General features: G+C 45.0%; 1 protein-coding gene across 1 annotated transcript in view; it reads right to left on the reverse strand.

Annotated features, from left to right (window-relative positions):
- Positions 1 to 8,528: 8,528 nt before the first annotated feature.
- LOC136460630 (uncharacterized) overlaps positions 8,529 to 20,019 on the reverse strand; it is a 49,967-nt gene continuing 38,476 nt past the window's right edge. Inside the window, exon 4 of the mRNA XM_066460257.1 lies at positions 8,529 to 8,538. Coding sequence (XP_066316354.1) covers positions 8,529 to 8,538 — 10 coding nt within the window. The remainder of the gene's footprint in view (positions 8,539 to 20,019) is intronic.

Raw genomic sequence — 20,019 nt, forward strand, 5'->3', positions numbered from 1 at the left:
CGGGTGCAAGATCTCGTGGTGCGCTACCTCTCCATTAGGTCATGCAACGATAGTTATCAAGTTTACTTATGCTCCACCATGAAGACTGGGCCATACACGTTGCAGTCGTGTGTTCCATACACGTACTCACATCACCACATCACCCACGTCACCTAGGACTTCCATCGGGTGCGTCCAAAATGATTTCTGAGCCTATGGTACGTTCGACGCAAACCGTGCACCTATCTAGCATTGACACTAACACTGTCTCCAAACAGAAAGAAGCGAGAGTCCAAATGACCCACGTCACCTAGGAGTTCCATCGGGTGCATCCAAAACAATTTCTGAGCCAATGGCATGTTCGACGCAAACAGTGCTCCTATCTTGCATCCAGATTAGCACTATGTCCGAAAAGACCGAAACAACCTTCCACCTAAGCCCGTCACCTAGTGGTACAATCGGGTGCCTCCAAAATGATTTCTGAGCCGATGGTACGTTTGGCGCAAACAGTGCACCTATTTTGCACCGACACTAACACTATCTCCAGACAGAAAGAAGTGAGATTCCACATGACCCACGTCACCTAGGAGTTCCATCGGGTGCATCCAAAATGATTTATGAGCCTATGGTACGCTCGACGCAAACCGTGCACCTATCTTCCGTAAAGATTAGCACTATCTCTGAAAGGACTCAAACGAGCTTCCACTTGATCCTAGTCACCTACCAACCATCAGGTGCGTCCAAAACAATTTCTGAGCCTATGGTACATCTAGCGCAAACCTTGCACCCACAGTCTCCAAACAGAAAGAAGAGAGATTCCACATCATCCACGTCACCAAGGAGTTCCATCGGGTGCGTCCAAAATGATTTCTGAGCATATGGTACGTTCAACGCAAACCGTGCACCTATCTAGCATCGACACTAACAAAGTCTCCAAACGGAAAGAAGCGAGAGTCCAAATGACCCACGTCACCTAGGGGTTCCATCGAGTGCATCCAAAACGATTTATGAGCCAATGGTATGTTCGACGCAAACCGTGCTCCTATCTTGCATCAAGATTAGCACTTTGTCCAAAAGGACCGAAACAAGCTTCCACTTGTGGTACGATCGGGTGCGTCCAAAATTATTTCTGAGCCGATGGTACGTTTGGCACAAACTATGCACCTATCTTGCACCAACACTAACAGTGTCTCCAAACGGAAAGAAGTGAGATTTCACTTGACCCACGTCACCTAGGAGTTCCATTGGGTGCGTCCAAAATGATTTCCGAGCCTATGGTACGCTCGACGCAAACCGTGCACCTATGTTCCGTCAAGATTAGCACTATCTCCGAAAGGACCGAAATGAGCTTCCACTTGATCCTTGTCACCTAGTGGTATCATCAGGTGCGTCCAAAATAATTTCTGAGCCTATGGTACATCTAGCGCAAGCCTTGCACCTAGCTTGCACCAACGCTAACACAGTCTCCAAACAGAAAGAAGAGAGATTCCACATCACCTAAGTCACCTAGGAGTTCCATTGGGTGTGTCCAAAATGATTTATGAGCATATGGTACGTTCGACGCAAACCGTGCACTATCTAGCATCGACACTCACAAAGTCTCCAAACGGAAAGAAGCAAGAGTCCAAATGACCCATGTCACCTAGGCGTTCCATCGAGTGCGTCCAAAATGATTTCTGAGCCAATGATATGTTCGACGCAAACTGTGCTCGTATCTTGCGTCAAGATTAGCACTATGTCTAAAAGGACCAAAACGAGCTTCCACTTAAGCCTCGACAACTAGTGGTACGATCGGGTGCGTCCAAAATGATTTCTGAGCCGATGGTACATTTGGCGCAAACTGTGCACCTATCTTGCATCGACACTAACACTGTCTCCAAATGGAAAGAAGTGAGATTCCACCTGACCCACGTTAATTAGGACTTCCATCGGGTGCGTCCAAAATGATTCATGAGCCTAAGGTAGGCTCGACGCAAACCGTTCACCTATCTAGCATCGGCACTAATAATGTCTCCAAACAGAAAGAAGCGAGAGTCCAAATGAGCCACGTCAGCTAGGCGTTCCATCAAGTGCATCCAAAACGATTTCTGAGCCAATGGTATGTTCGACGCAAACCGTGCTCGTATCTTGCGTCAAGATTAGCACTATGTCCAAAAGGACCGAAACCAGCTTCCACTTGAGCCTCGTCACCTAGTGGTACGATCGGGTGCGTCCAAAATGATTTCTTAGCTGATGGTATGTTTGGCGCAAACTATGCTCCTATCTTGCACCGACACTAACACTGTCTCCAAATGGAAAGAAGTGAGATTCCACCTGACCCACGTCAATTAGGACTTCCATCGGGTGCGTCCAAAATGATTTGCGAGCCTGTGGTACGCTCGACGCAAACCATGCACCTATCTTTCGTCAAGATTAGCACTATATCCGAAAGGACCGAAACGAGCTTCCACTTGAACCTAGTCACCTAGTGGTACCCTTAGGTGCGTCCAAAATTATTTCTGAGCCTATGGTACATCTAGCGCAAACCATGCACCTAGCTTGCACCGATGCTAACACAGTCTCCAAACAGAAATAAGAGAGATTCCACATCACCCATGTCACCTAGGACTTCCATCGGGTGCGTCCAAAATGATTTCTGAGCCTATGTGATGTGCACACGCCTATGCAATGCATGTAGCAAGTTTTGTGGCCTGATCTTCTCGTAGGATCCGCGAACTTGATAACTTGTCGCTGCGTGACCTGGTGAAGAGGCAGTGCACCGCGAGGCTGTCCACGCGACGAACTACCGAGACAATCACCCTTCCACGTACCGACGAAACAGCCCACACAATCACGCCCTATAGACGTGAAGGCACGAACTGGGTGAACCGCAGTTCGGCGTTCTACAACTCCCTCAGGAATCGAAAGAACAAGTTTGCAAGCCTCTCAAGACTCACGCATAAACAAAACTCCACGAGTTTGTGTATTCTGAATTCAGCTAATCAAGGTCTGACCTTTCATTGTCTAGTACAAGATATATATAGGGATAGGGACGTTCAGCTTGGAGTAAATGGCAGCATGCGCATGCACCAGTGGATTTCGTGGCTGGTTCGCGCGTCTTTCAGCTTCTGATAGCAGTTACTAAAATGAGCATAACTCTTTATTGGGAAGTCCAAATAATGAGCCGTTTGATGGGCTGGAAAGTAGACTTGAAGACGCTTCCATCCACATATAGAACACTGTCTAACTCCTTGTATTCTGTCCACGGTGATGCTTGGAATTCGTACCATGTATCAGTCATCTAGCTTCTGGTTGCATTTCCATGTAAAGGTGATGAACCACCATTTTATTCTTGCACACCATAGGCTTCTTGGTTCAAATGTCCAGAGGCTTGAATCCATCTTCATCCCATGCTGGTTCATACACTCCATCATTCCTAAGGACATTGGAACAAGAACTCAAAAGCATAGGCTCATTCAACATAAACTGATTATTAAACATAAGGTTAGCGTTCACCTGAGAATGAATTTCCTTCTCCAATTGTTTAGCTCTACTTCTTGTAATTGGACCAGCTTTATCAAGTAGAGTTTCATTTGAAGATGAGTGAATGCTAGGAATGTCCTCATTAGCCTCCCCCTCTTGAGAAGGAGTCGTCCTCGACTCAGGCTCACCAACAAATGGAAGCAAGTCTTTGACATTGAATGTTGTACTCACATTGGAATATTCAGGTGGCAGCTCAATTTTGTAAGCATTATCATTTATCTTGTGTAAAACCTTGAACGGACCATCACCCCTAGGAGATAACTTACTCTTGCGCTGTTGGGGAAATCGATCCTTGCGTAGATGCAACCACACGAGGTCTCCGGGCTGGAATGTAACCTTCTTCTTACCTTTGTTCGCTTGCTTTGCATATTGTGCGGATTTCTTCTCGATATTCCTTCTTGTCTCATCATGTAGCTTCTTGAGAAAATCTGATCTCTTTGCTGCATCCAAGTTAACTTGTTCCTGTAATGGTAAAGGCAAAAGATCCATGGGAGTATGCGGTTTAAACCCATAAACAATTTCAAATGGACAAAAGTTTGTTGTGGAATGGACTGCCCTGTTATAAGCAAATTCAACATGTGGAAGGCAGTCTTCCCACTGCTTCAAATTCTTTTTCAACACAGCACGCAACATGGTGGACAAGGTACGGTTGACAACTTCAGTTTGCCCATCGGTTTGCGGATGACAAGTGGTGGAAAATAACAACTTTGTACCAAGTTTAGCCCATAACGTCTTCCAAAAATAGCTTAGAAATTTTGTATCCCGATCTGAAACAATAGTCCTTGGTACTCCATGTAAACGAACGATCTCACTGAAAAACAAATCAGCAACGTGTGAAGCATCGTCGTTCTTATGACATGGAATAAAATGTGCCATTTTAGAGAATCGGTCAACAACAACAAAGATAGAATCCCTCCCCCTCTGAGACCGAGGTAACCCCAAAATAAAATCCATGGATATATCTTCCCAAGGTACATTCGGAACTGGTAATGGAGTATAAAGACCATGGGGATTAAGGCGGGACTTAGCTTTCAAGCAGATTATGCAGCGTGCAACATGTCGCTGGACATCACGTCGCACATGTGGCCAAAAGAAATGATTGGAGAGCATGTCCAATGTCTTTTTGACGCCAAAATGACCAGCTAAGCCACCAGCATGTGCTTCCTGCAAAAGAACTTGACGAATCGAGCAGGCTGGAATGCATTGTTTGTTAGTGCGAAATAAAAAACCATCATGCACATAATACTTGTCCCAGCCTTTTCCAGCAATGCAATGAGAAAAAGGTTCTTTAAAATCAGAATCAGCTGCATAGAGTGTTTTAATGGATTCCAAACCAAGCACTTTTGTATCTAATTGTGTAACCAAACCACATCTCCGTGATAAGGCATCGGCAACAATGTTATCTTTTCCACGCTTATGTTTTACAACATAGGGAAATGTTTCAATGAATTCAATCCATTTAGCATGTCTACGGTTCAGTTTGCCTTGACTTTTTAGATATTTCAAAGCTTCATGATCAGAATGGATGACAAATTCTTTAGGTAACAAATAATGTTGCCAAACTTCCAAAACTCGAACTAAGGCATAAAGCTCTTTATCATAGACAGAATAATTCAGATGTGGACCATTCAACTTTTCAGAAAAGTGGGCAACAGGTTTACCTTCTTGAAGTAGTACACCTCCTATGCCAATACCACTTGCATCACATTCGATCTCAAATGTCTTACCAAAATCAGGAAGTTGTAGCAGCGGTGCTTCACAAAGCTTTGTTTTCAGCTCATTGAAGGCTTGGTCTTGTTCATTACCCCACTTGAATGGAACATCCTTCTTTGTCAAATTGTTGAGGGGTGCAGCGATGGTGCTGAAATCTTTAACAAAACGCCTATAAAAACCTGCAAGACCATGAAAACTTCGAACTTGACTCACATTTGTAGGTGTAGGCCAATCCTTTATTGCTTTAACCTTTTCTTCATCAACCTGAATACCATCTGCGGAAACAACAAAGCCAAGGAAAACAACACGGTCTGTGCAAAAGGTGCACTTAGCAATGTTGCCATACAATTTCTCTTCCCTCAAAACAGCAAGTACTTGACGGATATGATCAAGATGTTCATCAAATGATTTGCTATAGATCAGAATATCATCAAAATAAACAACTACAAACTTGCCAATGAAAGCTCGTAAAACATGGTTCATTAAGCGCATAAAAGTTGAAGGAGCATTTGTCAAGCCAAATGGCATCACAAGCCATTCATAGAGACCAATTTTAGTTTTAAACGCTGTTTTCCATTCATCACCAAGTTTCATGCGGATTTGATGATAGCCACTACGCAAATCAATCTTGGTGAAAATGATGGAACCACTCAATTCATCTAACATGTCATCAAGTCGTGGAATGGGATGGCGATATCGAACAGTTATAGCATTGATAGCACGACAATCAACACACATGCGCCAAGAGCCATCTTTCTTTGGAACTAAAAGAATGGGAACAGCACATGGTGATAAGGATTCACGAACATACCCTTTGTCCAAAAGCTCTTTTACCTGTCGCTGAATTTCCTTTGTCTCTGTGGGATTGGTGCGGTAGGCTGGACGATTTGGAAGAGAAGCACCTGGTACCAAATCAATTTGATGCTCAATTCCACGGAGTGGAGGAAGTCCAGCTGGTATCTCATCGGGAAAAACATCTTCGAAGTCCTGTAAGAGATCAAGAACAACACTAGGCAGCGATGAAGGTAAATCGTTAGTTGAAAGTAGGACCTCCTTGTGCAAGAGCACAAAGAATGGGGCTGTGGTGTTTCTCACTTCTCTCATATCACTCTTGCTCACAAAGAGACACTCAGTGTGGCATGGCTGTTTAGGATTGGCATGAGTCTTTATGTGGCTGGATGGGTTAGAACTCTCTCCCTTACTTGTGTTGGGGATCTCACTCAATTTTCTTTTGTTAGATTCCTCTCTTTTCTTGCGAGCCATATCTGAAGCATGTATCTCCTCTGGAGATAATGGAATAAGAACCACCTTCTTGTCATTGTGAATGAAAGTGTGTTTGTTAGACCGTCCAAAATGCACCGAGTCCACATCAAATTGCCAGGGCCGACCAAGCAGCAAATGGCATGCTTGCATGGGGACAATATCACAATCCACCTCTCCATGATAATCACCAATGGAAAATGACAAACGAATCATGGCTGAAACCTTAACTGTCCCAGAATTATTCAACCATTGCATATGGTATGGATGTGGATGGCGACGTGGCTGCAAACCAAGCTTCTCAACAAGCAAAGCACTAACAATATTATTGCAGCTCCCACCATCTATGATGAAACGGCACACTTGTCCTTTCACTTTGCATCTGGATTGAAACAAATTATGGCGTTGTCCTTGTTCAGCAGCAACAAATTGAGTGGAAAGAACTCGCCTCACCACCAAAGAAGGAGATGGTGTGTTCATTATAGAACGCGTCAAATCAGGAAAATCAGCAAGCAACTCATCAAAATCATCACTAGTAATCTCGTCAAAAGATGGAGAAACAACATCTTGTAATAGGTCATTGTGAGCAAAAGTTGGAATAGGTTGAATGGCTAAACAATTTAGACCTAGCTCAAATGTACCATCCTCTGCTGAATACTCACAAGTGTCAAGATTAAGATCTGCAAATACATTGTTAAACTCGTCCTCCTCTTCACTTTGGGAATCATAAGAACCATCAGCAAGTGCAATAATAGTACGACGATTGGGACATTCAGCTTGCTTATGCCCATGACCACCACACTTAAAACACTCAATCTTGCTTGTCTTGCGTTGGGTGGCTGCAGTAGAAGAAGTGGGCTGACTTGAACTCACAGCTTTACCTTTCACATCCAATTGTTTGGAAGAAGTTGGAAGATATCTATTTGCTCCACGAGATGAAGATTTGGGCATTGCAGCTCCTTGCTGTTGGAATTGATGCGTGACATCCCCTTGCTGTTGGGAATGACGCCATGAAGCATTGTATTTGTAAGACGTAGCAATTTGCCTTTCAGCCCTCTTTGCAAAATGAACCAACTCGGTGAGACATGTGTAGGTTGTCATATCCACTTTATCAGCAATGGGTTTATTGAGGCCAACTAGAAACCGAGCCATTGTGGATTCCTCATCTTCAGTTATCCCTGTACGAAGTACACACATTTCCAATTCTTGAAAATATTCATCAACAGTACGAGTACCTTGCACAAGACGTTTCAGCTTCAAATGTAGATCACGAGAGTAATATGCTGGAACAAAACGACGTCGCATTTCTCTCTTCATGTCTTCCCAAGTTATATGAACATACCCAACTCTCTGATATTCAGTACGGACCTGATTCCACCAAGTTATGGCATAGCCTTTAAACTCAATGGCTGCAAGCTTTGCCTTCTTTTCAGCAGAGTGAAGAGACTACGGTGCAACAGCTCACGGTGCTTTTAAGTGGAGCTTGGTGGGGTAATATGTAAATGGAATGCGCTGAAATGTAGTAATGCAAAACCGAATAATAATCCAAGAACTCAAGTCTAAGTTGCTGAATATAAAGGAAAAGATGCTCAAAGAAAGGAACAAGATGTAGGAAGTGGATAGATGAACACCAATTGCACCAACCGAAACTTGTTGCTGCCCAAACCCCTTTGTGGTGTGCTGAACACAATTCTCTTTTATTTCTTTTCTTTCCTTTTTTTTCTGAACAAGAACTCGTTGTTTTCAGTCCTTCTTTTGACCCATATACATCTTTTCTTTTAACCTTTGTGAGAAACGCAGCACCACTTTCAACTAAAGGGGCACATAAGGATCAACTAAGATGGACGGCGCAGCACAAAAACAAGAAACTCGGGTGGGAAATTTGTGGCGGGTAGAAAACAAGGGTGGAACGGGTGGGTTTTTTTTATTTATATATATGCAGCAAGCAATGACGATCAGAACAAGGGTGGGATGGGTGGGTACATGCAGCAAGCGATTTGATGATTAGAACAATGATAACAACTAGAATGATGTGGAAAAGAAAAATTCAGCAACTAGACAAATCTTAAAGGATTAAAACTCGATAAAGCAAACTACAAAATCAGTAGCACGTATGAATTTGGGCTGTAGGTTTTCTTTTTTGGCTATTAGTGGACAGTAGGTATATAAACTCTATCCTACCAAAAACAAGAACAATCCTAACGAGTAAACGGAGGCTCTGGTACCAGATGATGTGCACACGCCTATGCAACGCGTGTAGCAAGTTTTGTGGCCCGATCTTCTCGTAGGATCCGCGAACTTGATAACTTGTCGCTGCGTGACCTGGTGAAGAGGCAGTGCACCGCGAGGCTGTCCACGCGACGAACTACCGAGACAATCACCCTTCCACGTACCGACGAAACAGCCCACGCAATCACGCCCTATAGACGTGAAGGCACGAACTGGGTGAACCGCAGTTCGGCGTTCTACAACTCCCTCAGGAATCGAAAGAACAAGTTTGCAAGCCTCTCAAGACTCACGCATAAACAAAACTCCACGAGTTTGTGTATTCTGAATTCAGCTAATCAAGGTCTGACCTTTCATTGTCTAGTACAAGATATATATAGGGATAGGGACGTTCAGCTTGGAGTAAATGGCAGCATGCGCATGCACCAGTGGATTTCGTGGCTGGTTCGCGCGTCTTTCAGCTTCTGATAGCAGTTACTAAAATGAGCATAACTCTTTATTGGGAAGTCCAAATAATGAGCCGTTTGATGGGCTGGAAAGTAGACTTGAAGACGCTTCCATCCACATATAGAACACCGTCTAACTCCTTGTATTCTGTCCGCGGTGATGCTTGGAATTCGTACCATGTATCAGTCATCTAGCTTCTGGTTGCATTTCCATGTAAAGGTGATGAACCACCATTTTATTCTTGCACACCATAGGCTTCTTGGTTCAAATGTCCAGAGGCTTGAATCCATCTTCATCCCATGCTGGTTCATACACTCCATCATTCCTAAGGACATTGGAACAAGAACTCAAAAGCATAGGCTCATTCAACATAAACTGATTATTAAACATAAGGTTAGCGTTCACCTGAGAATGAATTTCCTTCTCCAATTGTTTAGCTCTACTTCTTGTAATTGGACCAGCTTTATCAAGTGGAGTTTCATTTGAAGATGAGTGAATGCTAGGAATGTCCTCATTACTATGGTACGTTCAACGCAAACCGTGCACCTATCTAGCATCGACACTAACACTGTCTCCAAACGGAAAGAAGCGAGAGTCCAAATGACACACGTCACCTTGGAGTTCCATCGGGTGCGTCCAAAATGATTTATGAGCCAATGGCATGTTCGACGCAAACAGTGCTCCTATTTTGCATCAAGATTAGCACTATGTCCGTAAGGATCGAAACAACCTTCCACTTGAGCCCGTCACCTAGTGGTAAAATCGGGTGCCTCCAAAATGATTTCTGAGCCGATGGTACGTTTGGCATAAACAGTGCACCTATTTTGCACCGAGACTAACACTGTCTCTAAACGGAAAGAAGTGAGATTCCACATGACCCACGTCACCTAGGAGTACCATCGGGTGCGTCCAAAATGATTTCCGAGCCAATGGTACGCTCGACGCAAACCGTGCACATAACTTCCGTCAAGATTAGCACTATCTCCTAAAGGACCGAAACGAGCTTCCACTTGATCCTAGTCACCTAGTGGTACCATCAGGTGCGTCCAAATCGATTTCTGAGCCATTGGTACATCTAGCGCAAACCTTGCACCTAGCTTGCACCGACGCTAACACAGTCTCCAAACAGAAAGAAGAGAGATTCCACATCACCCACGTCACCTAGGAGTTCCATTGGGCGCGTCCAAAATGATTTATGAGCATATGGTATGTTCGACGCAAACCGTGCACTATCTAGCATCGACACTAACAAAGTCTCCAAATGGAAAGAAGCGAGAGTCCAAATGACCCATGTCACCTAGGCGTTCCATCGAGTGCGTCCAAAATGATTTCTGAGCCAATGATATGTTCGACGCAAACCGTGCTACTATCTTGCGTCAAGATTAGCACAATGTCCAAAAGGACCGAAACAAGCTTCCACTTGAGCCTTATCACCTAGTAGTACGATCAGGTGTGTCCAAAATGATTTCTGAGCCGATGGTACGTTTGGCGCAAACTGTGCACCTATCTTGCACCGACACTAACACTATCTCCAAATGGAAAGATGTGAGATTCCACCTGACCCACGTCAATTAGGACTTCCATCGGGTGCATCCAAAATGATTTCCGAGCCTATAGTACGCTCGACGCAAACCGTGCACCTATCTTCCGTCAAGATTAGCACTATATCCGAAAGGACCGAAACGAGCTTCCACTTGACCCTAGTCACCTAGTGGTACCCTCAGGTGCATCCAAAACGATTTCTGAGCCTATGGTACATCTAGCGCAAACCATGCACCTAGCTTGCACCGACGCTAACATAGTCTCCAAACAGAAATAAGAGAGATTCCACATCACCCACGTCACCTTGGAGTTCCATCGGGTGCGTGCAAAATGATTTCTGAGCCTATGGTACGTTCGACGCAAACCGTGCACCTATCTAGCATCGACACTAACACAGTCTCCAAACGGAAAGAAGCGAGAGTCCAAATGACCCACGTCACCTAGGAGTTCCATCGGGTGCGTCCAAAATGATTTCTGAGCCAATGGCATGTTCGACGCAAACAGTGCTCCTATCTTGCATCCAGATTAGCACTATGTCCAAAAATACCAAAACAACCTTCCACTTGAGCCCATCACCTAGTGGTACAATCGGGTGCCTCCAAAATGATTTCTAAGCCGATGGTACGTTTGGCGCAAACAGTGCACCTATTTTGCACCGACACTAACACTGTCTCCAAACGGAAAGAAGTGAGATTCCACATGACCCACGTCACCTAGGAGTTCCATCGGGTACATCCAAAATGATTTATGAGCCTATGGTACGCTCGACGCAAACCGTGCACCTATCTTCCGTCAAGATTAGCACTATCTCCGAAAGGACTCAAACGAGCTTCCACTTGATCCTAGTCACCTACCAACCATCACGTGCGTCCAAAACAATTTCTGAGCCTATGGTACATCTAGCGCAAACCTTGCACCTAGCTTGCACCAACGCTAACACAGTCTCCCAACAAAAAGAAGAGAGATTCCACATCATCCACGTCACCAAGGAGTTCCATCGGGTGCGTCCAAAATGATTTCTGAGCGTATGGTACGTTCAACGCAAACCGTGCACCTATCTAGCATCGACACTAACAACATCTCCAAACAGAAAGAAGCGAGAGTCCAAATGACCCATGTCACCTAGGGGTTCCATCGAGTGCGTCCAAAATGATTTCTGAGCCAATGGTATGTTCGACGCAAACCGTGCTCCTATCTTGCATCAAGATTAGCACTATGTCCAAAAGGACCAAAACAAGCTTCCACTTGTGGTACGATCGGGTGCATCCAAAATTATTTCTGAGCCAATGGTACGTTTGGCACAAACTGTGCACCTATCTTGCACCGACACTAACAATGTCTCCAAACGGAAAGAAGTGAGATTCCACATGACCCACGTCACCTAGGAGTTCCATCGGGTGCGTCCAAAATGATTTCTGAGCCTATGGTACGCTCGACGCAAACCGTGCACCTATGTTCCGTCAAGATTAGCACTATCCCCGAAAGGACCGAAATGAGCTTCCACTTGATCCTAGTCACCTAGTGGTACCATCAGGTGCGTCCAAAACAATTTCTGAGCCTATGGTACATCTCGCGCAAGCCTTGCACCTAGCTTGCACCGACGCTAACACAATCTCCAAACAGAAAGAAGAGAGATTCCACATCACCCAAGTCACCTAGGAGTTCCATCGGGTGCCTCCAAAATGATTTCTGAGCCAATGGCATGTTCGACGCAAATAGTGCTCCTATCTTGCATCAAGATTAGCACTATGTCCGAAAAGGACCGAAACTACCTTCCACTAGAGCCCCGTCACCTAGTGGAACAATCGGGTGTGTCCAAAATGATTTCTGAGCCGATGGTACGTTTGGCGCAAACAGTGCACCTATTTTGTACCGACACTAACACAGTCTCTAAACAGAAAGAAGTGAGATTCCATATGACCCATGTCACCTAGGAGTTCCATCAGGTGCGTCCAAAATGATTTCTGAGCCTATGGTACGCTCGACGCAAACCATGCACCTATCTTCCATCAAGATTTGCACTATCTCTGAAAGGATCAAAACGAGCTTCCACTTGATCCTAGTCACCTAGTGCTACCATCAAGTGCATCTAAAATGATTTCTAAGCCTATGGTACATCTAGCGCAAACCTTGCACCTATGCACCTAGCTTGCACCGACGCTAACACAGTCTCCAAACAGAAAGAAGAGAGATTCCACATCACCCATGTCACCTAGGAGTTCCATCGGGTGCGTCCAAAATGATTTCTGAGCATATGGTACATTCGATGCAAACCGTGCACCTATCTAGCATCAACACTAACAAAGTCTCCAATCGGAAAGAAGTGAGAGTCCAAATCACCCACATCACCTAGGCATTCCATCGAGTGCGTCCAAAATGATTTCTGAGCCAATGGTATGTTCGACGCAAACCGTGCTCCTATCTTGCGTCAAGATTAGCACTATTTACAAAAGGACCGAAACAAGCTTCCACTTGTGGTACGATCGGGTGCGTCCAAAATGATTTATGAGCCGATGGTCGTTTGGCGCAAACTGTGCACCTATCTTGCACCGACACTAACACTGTCTCCAAATGGAAAGAAGTGAGATTCCACATGACCCATGTCAATTAGGACTTCCATCGGGTGTGTCCAAAATGATTTGCGAGCCTATGGTACGCTCGACGCAAACCGTGCACCTATCTTCCCTCAAGATTTGCACTATCTTGGAAAGGACCAAAATGAGCTTCCACTTGACCATAGTCACCTAGTGGTGCCATCAGGTGCATCTGAATCAATTTCTGAGCCTATGGTTCACCTAGCGCAAACCATGCACCTAGCTTGCACCGACGCTAACACAGTCTCCAAACAGAAAGAACAGAGATTCCACATCACCTAGGAGTTCCATCGGGTGCGTCCAAAATGATTTGTGAGCCTATGGTACGTTCGACGCAAACCGCGCACCTATCTAGCATCGGCACTAACAATGTCTCCAAACAGAAAGAAGCGAGAGTCCAAATGACCCACGTCAACTAGGCATTCCATCGAGTGCGTCCAAAATGATTTCTGAGCCAATGGTATGTTCGACGTAAACCGTGCTCCTATCTTGCGTCAAGATTAGCACTTTGTCCAAAAGGACCGAAACGAGCTTCCACTTGAGCCTCGTCACCTAGTGGTACGATCAGGTGCATCCAAAATGATTTCTGAGCCAATGATATGTTCGACGCAAACCGTGCTCCTATCTTGCGTCAAGATTAGCACTTTGTCCGAAAGGACCAAAACGAACTTCCACTTAAGCCTTGTCAACTAGTGGTACGATCGGGTGCGTCCAAAATGATTTCTGAGCCGATGGTACGTTTGGCGCAAACTGTGCACCTATCTTGCATCGACACTAACACTGTCTCCAAATGGAAAGAAGTGAGATTCCACCTGACCCACGTCAATTAGGACTTCCATCGGGTGCGTCCAAAATGATTTGCGAGCCTAAGGTAGGCTCGATGCAAACCGTGCACCTATCTAGCATCGGCACTAACAATGTCTCCAAACAGAAAGAAGCGAGAGTCCAAATGAGCCACATCAGCTAGGCGTTCCATCGAGTGCGTCCAAAATGATTTCTGAGCCAATGGTATGTTCAACGTAAACCGTGCTCCTATCTTGCGTCAAGATTAGCACTATGTCCAAAAGGACCGAAACGAGCCTCCACTTGAGCCTCGACACCTAGTGGTACGATCGGGTGCATCCAAAATGATTTTTTGAGCCGATGGTACGTTTGGCGCAAACTGTGCATCTATCTTGCATCGACACTAACACTGTCTCCAAATAGAAACAAGTGAGATTCCACCCGACCCACATCAATTAGGACTTCCATCGGGTGCGTCCAAAATGATTTGCGAGCCTATGGTACGCTCGACGCAAACCGTGCACCAATCTTCCGTCAACATTAGCACTATATCCGAAAGGACCGAAACGAGCTTCCACTTGATCCTAGTCACCTAGTGGTACCATCAGGTGCGTCCAAAACAATTTCTGAGCCTTTGGAACATCTAGCACAAACCTTGCACCTAGCTTGCACCGACGCTAACACAGTCTCCAAACAGAAAGAAGAGAGATTCCACATCAACCACGTCACCTAGGAGTTCCATCGGGTGCGTCCAAAATGATTTCTGAGCATATGGTACGTTCGACGCAAACCGTGCACCTATCTAGCATCGACACTAACAAAGTCTCCAAACGGAAAGAAGCGAGAGTCCAAATGATCCACGTCACCTAGGCGTTCCATCGTGATGAGGACATCAACACCGATCATACATCCACGCCGTCCACGCCGACACCTGCTGGTCCTATTACTCGTGCTCGTGCTCGAAAAGTTAATCATCAAGTGAGTTCCTTCTTGAGCTCTTGTCCATCCTGTTTAGATCTTGGAGACACATGCACTCTTGTTTTGATTAGGAATCAAGGAGAAGACCGAAAGGGAAAAGGACTCGCATAGGCTGGATTCGGACTGCAGCACACCTCCCAACTTGCGACGGTCGCCACGGTTACATACGGAGTCGGATTGGGGTGATTCTAGACTTGTTGGAAAGCTAATAAAGTCTACTTTCATACGGATCTGATCTCATACTCATACCGGCTCAGAAGCGGCGTCAACAGTCCAAAAATCACCGAGAGGTCTATTCTGTCCAGGGTGCTGCGCCACCTTAAGTTAGCCCAATGGGCTTGTATCGTTTAGAGTCCAGTAGGGATGCGTCCTAGGGTTGGAGCATGACCCAAACTCTCTTGTGGTCATCCTCCACACATCATATACCCCTTAGCCGCCACCAGGAACACTGGGGTTTTGTTTAGATCAAGTTTAGCCTTTGCTACTTGCTTGTAGGCGCGCGTGCTGATCCAGCCGCCCGTCTCCTTGTCTTCGGAACCACACTCATAATAAGATTCAGTTTGAGGCTTTCAATTTCATCTTGCAAATTCAGTGCTTGTTTTGTTGTTCTTGCTAGTTCTTCGATTGCTTGCAGGACGGGAGCCCTAGTGGCTGGTTGTTGCGCTCCACAAGATCATGACGGCCTTTGGAGGTGGTGTATCGGTTGCTAAGGCACAGTCTTGGAAGGCTATAGTCGGGCCGTGAACGTCATCTCCATCCACCAAATCGAGTTGTCTCACGCCTCTCATCGAAAGATCATCCATAAACCCTAGCGGGTTCATATCACATCGAGTGCGTCCAAAACGATTTCTGATCCAATGATATATTCGACGCAAACCGTGCTCCTATCTTGCGTCAAGATTTGCACTATGTCCGAAAGGACCGAAACGAGCTTCCACTTAAGCCTCGTCAACCAGTGGTACGATCAGGTGCATCCAAAATGATTTCTGTGCCGATGGTTCGTTTGGCGCAAACTGTGCACCTATCTTGCTCCGACACTAACACTGTCTCCAAATGGAAAGAAGTGATATTCCACCTGACCCACGTCAATTAGAACTTCCATCGAGAGTGTGCAAAATGATTTGCGAGCCTATGGTACGCTCGACGCAAACCGTGCACCTGTCATCCGTCAAGATTAGCACTATATCTGAAAGGACCGAAACGAGCTTCCACTTGACCCTAGTCACCTAGTGGTACCCTCAGGTGCGTCCAAACGATTTCTGAGCCTATGGTACATCTAGCGCAAACCATGCACCTAGCTTACACCGACGCTAACACAGTCTCCAAACAGAAATAAGAGAGATTCCACATCACTCTCGTCACCTAGGAGTTCCATCGGGTGCGTCCAAAATGATTTATGAGCCTATGGTACGTCCGACGCAAACCGTGCACCTATCTAGCATTGACACTAACACTGTGTGTGTGCTGAGTTACTCTTTGGGAGTGTTCTTGTTCATATAATCAGTTTTGAGTGCCCCCTGAAAAAAAATATATTCAAAAAAAAAGAAAAAAAAAGAAAGAAAAAAAAGAGAAAGAAGCAAAAGAAAAGAAGAGAAAGGGGCTGATCTTAGAGATTTTTCGTTCACTTTGGGTGGTGTGTTGTGCTCTCCTTTGTGTGCAGGCTCGCGTCTCTAGCACGGTCTAGACTAGGACCAGCACAGTACCGCCGGTTGAACGATTATTCAGCTTGCTTTTTGTAACTAACGTGGTGCTAGTTCGTTCCTTGTTTCAGCCCACCTATAGCTCCACATATTCTACAGCTTGACAGGTCTCGTGCTACGGCACCGATACACTTCATCCATTGCTGCAGACTTGTTGGTAGACGACCCCTCCTGTCGAGCAAGGTAAGAACTGGTAAGAACTTGTGTAACAGGTGGAGAGTGAGCGACTTGCTGTAGCTACATCCTAGTCGTTGTAGGGCTTTTATTTCTTCACTTGTCGTCTTGTTGTCTTTGTCTTTGAACCATGCCAGGGTCCGACGAAGATAACCAAATTCCACATTCGCCTCGCACAAAGGGCATCATACAACATTTTGAAAGGAAAGTGAAGTTGCACACGGAGGGACTTGATAATGACTTGCAGGTGACAAATGACAAACTTGGGCAGTTGGAGGCTACGCAGATTGCCACAAACAACAAGCTTGCAGGTTTGGAGAAGTCCATTGCTAGTGTGGACAAAAGCCTTGCTGCTCTGCTGAGGCGTTTTGATGACCTCCACAACAATGATAAAGACCAGCATAAAGAAGAAAAGAAGGAGGAAGATCGAGAGGATGGTAGTTATGATGAAGAATACACAGGTGATACTGAACATGATGATCGAGACACTCGTGATCGACGTCGCCTACGTCACAACCGTAGAGGTATGGGTGGCCGCCGCCGACGCGAGGTACACAATAATGATGATGCTTTCAGTAAGATTAAATTTAAAATACCTCCTTTTGATGGTAAATATGACCCTGATGCATACATTACTTGGGAGATTGCTGTTGATCAAAAGTTTGCATGCCATGAATTTCCTGAGAACACACGTGTTAGGGCTGCTACTAGTGAGTTCACAGATTTTGCTTCTGTTTGGTGGATCGAATATGGCAAGAAAAATCCTAATAACATACCTAAAACTTGGGATGCGCTGAAACGAGCCATGAGAGCTAGATTTGTTCCATCTTACTATGCCCGTGATATGATAAATAAGTTGCAGCAATTGAGACAAGGTTCTAAAAGTGTAGAAGAATACTATCAGGAATTACAAACGGGTATGTTGCGTTGTAAATTAGAGGAGGATGAGGAACCTGCTATGGCTAGATTTTTAGGTGGGTTAAATCGGGAAATTCAGGATATCCTCGCTTACAAAGAATACAATAACGTAACCAAACTGTTTCATCTTGCTTGTAAAGCTGAACGGGAAGTGCAGGGACGACGTGCTAGCGCAAGGACTAATGTTTCTGCAGGGAAAGCTAGTTCATGGTAGCAGCGCATGTCTACAACTCCGTCTACACGTACTCCTACGCCATCATCTAGTGACAAGACTCGAGCTACCCCCACCAATTCAGTAGCGAAGACAGCGCAAAAGCCGGCTGCGAGTACTTCATCCGTGGCATCGATAGGTAGAACAAGCAACATACAATGTCATCGGTGCAAGGGATATGGCCATATGATGCGTGACTGCCCAAACAAGCGTGTTATGATTGTCAAAGATGATGGTGAGTGCTCATCTGCTAGTGATTTTGATGAAGATACACTTGCAATGCTTGCGGCTGACTATGCAGGTAGTGAGGAACACATAGAAGAACACATTAATGCAGGTGACGCGGAGCACTATGAGAGCTTGATTGTACAACGAGTGCTTAGTGCACAAATGGAGAAGGCGGAGCAAAATCAGCGACACACTTTATTCCAAACAAAGTGTGTCATCAAGGAGCGTTCGTGCTGCATGATCATTGATGGAGGTAGCTGCAACAACTTGGCAAGTAGCGACATGGTACAGAAGCTCGCCCTCACCACCAAACCACACCCCCATCCCTACTACATCCAATGGCTGAACAACAGTGGTAAGGCAAAGGTAATGAGACTTGTGCGAATCGATTTTGCCATCGGATCATACAAAGATATTGTTGAATGTGATGTTGTGCCTATGCAAGCTTGCAATATTCTGCTAGGTAGACCATGGCAATTTGATAGAGATTCGATGCATCATGGTAGATCAAATCAATATTCGTTTCTATACCATGATCAAAAAATTGTGTTGCATCCTATGTCTCCTGAAGCTATTATGCAATCTGATGTTACTAAGGCTGCAAAAGCAAAGAGCAAGAGCAATAAAAATGACAAATCTATTGTTGATGACAAAGATGAGATAAAATTGAAAGGACATTGTATGCTTGCTACAAAATCTGATATTAATGAGTTCAATGCATCCACCTCTGTTGCTTATGCTTTGGTATGCAAGGATGCTTTGATTTCATTTGAGGATATGCAACGTTCTTTGCCCCCTGCTGTTGCTAACATTTTGCAGGAGTATTCTGATGTGTTCCCCATTGAGATACCAGCGGGGCTGCCACCAATACGTGGGATTGAGCACCAAATTGATCTTATCCCTGGAGCATCTTTGCCAAACCATGCGCCATACAGGACCAATCCAGAAGAAACGAAGGAAATTCAGCGACAAGTGCAAGAACTACTAGACAAAGGTTATGTGCGTGAGTCTCTTAGTCCTTGTGCTGTTCCAGTGATTTTAGTGCCTAAGAAAGATGGAACATGGCGCATGTGTGTTGATTGTAGGGCTATTAATAATATCACCATTCGATATCGACACCCTATTCCACGATTAGATGATATGCTTGATGAATTGAGTGGTGCTGTTGTGTTTTCAAAGGTTGATTTGCGTAGTGGGTACCACCAGATTCGTATGAAATTGGGAGATGAATGGAAAACTGCTTTCAAAACTAAGTTCGGTCTATATGAGTGGTTAGTCATGCCTTTTGGGTTAACTAATGCACCTAGTACTTTCATGAGATTAATGAACGAGGTTTTGCGTGCTTTCATTGGGAAATTTGTTGTCGTCTACTTTGATGATATACTGATTTATAGCAAATCCATAGATGAACACCTTGATCACTTACGTGCTGTTTTCAATGCTCTACGTGATGCACGTTTGTTTGGTAACCTTGAGAAGTGCACTTTCTGCACCGATCGAGTATCGTTTCTTGGCTATGTTGTCACTCCACAGGGAATTGATGTTGATAAAGCTAAGGTGGAAGCTATACAAGGATGGCCTGTACCCACGACGGTCACACAAGTGCGGAGTTTCCTAGGACTTGCTGGTTTCTATCACCGTTTTGTGAAGGACTTCAGCACCATTGCTGCACCATTGAATGAGCTTACAAAGAAGGGAGTGCCCTTTTCTTGGGGCAAAGCACAAGAGCATGCCTTCCATGTGC

Source organism: Miscanthus floridulus, chromosome 6 (genome assembly GCF_019320115.1).
Source record: "Miscanthus floridulus cultivar M001 chromosome 6, ASM1932011v1, whole genome shotgun sequence".
NCBI lineage: Eukaryota > Viridiplantae > Streptophyta > Magnoliopsida > Poales > Poaceae > Miscanthus > Miscanthus floridulus.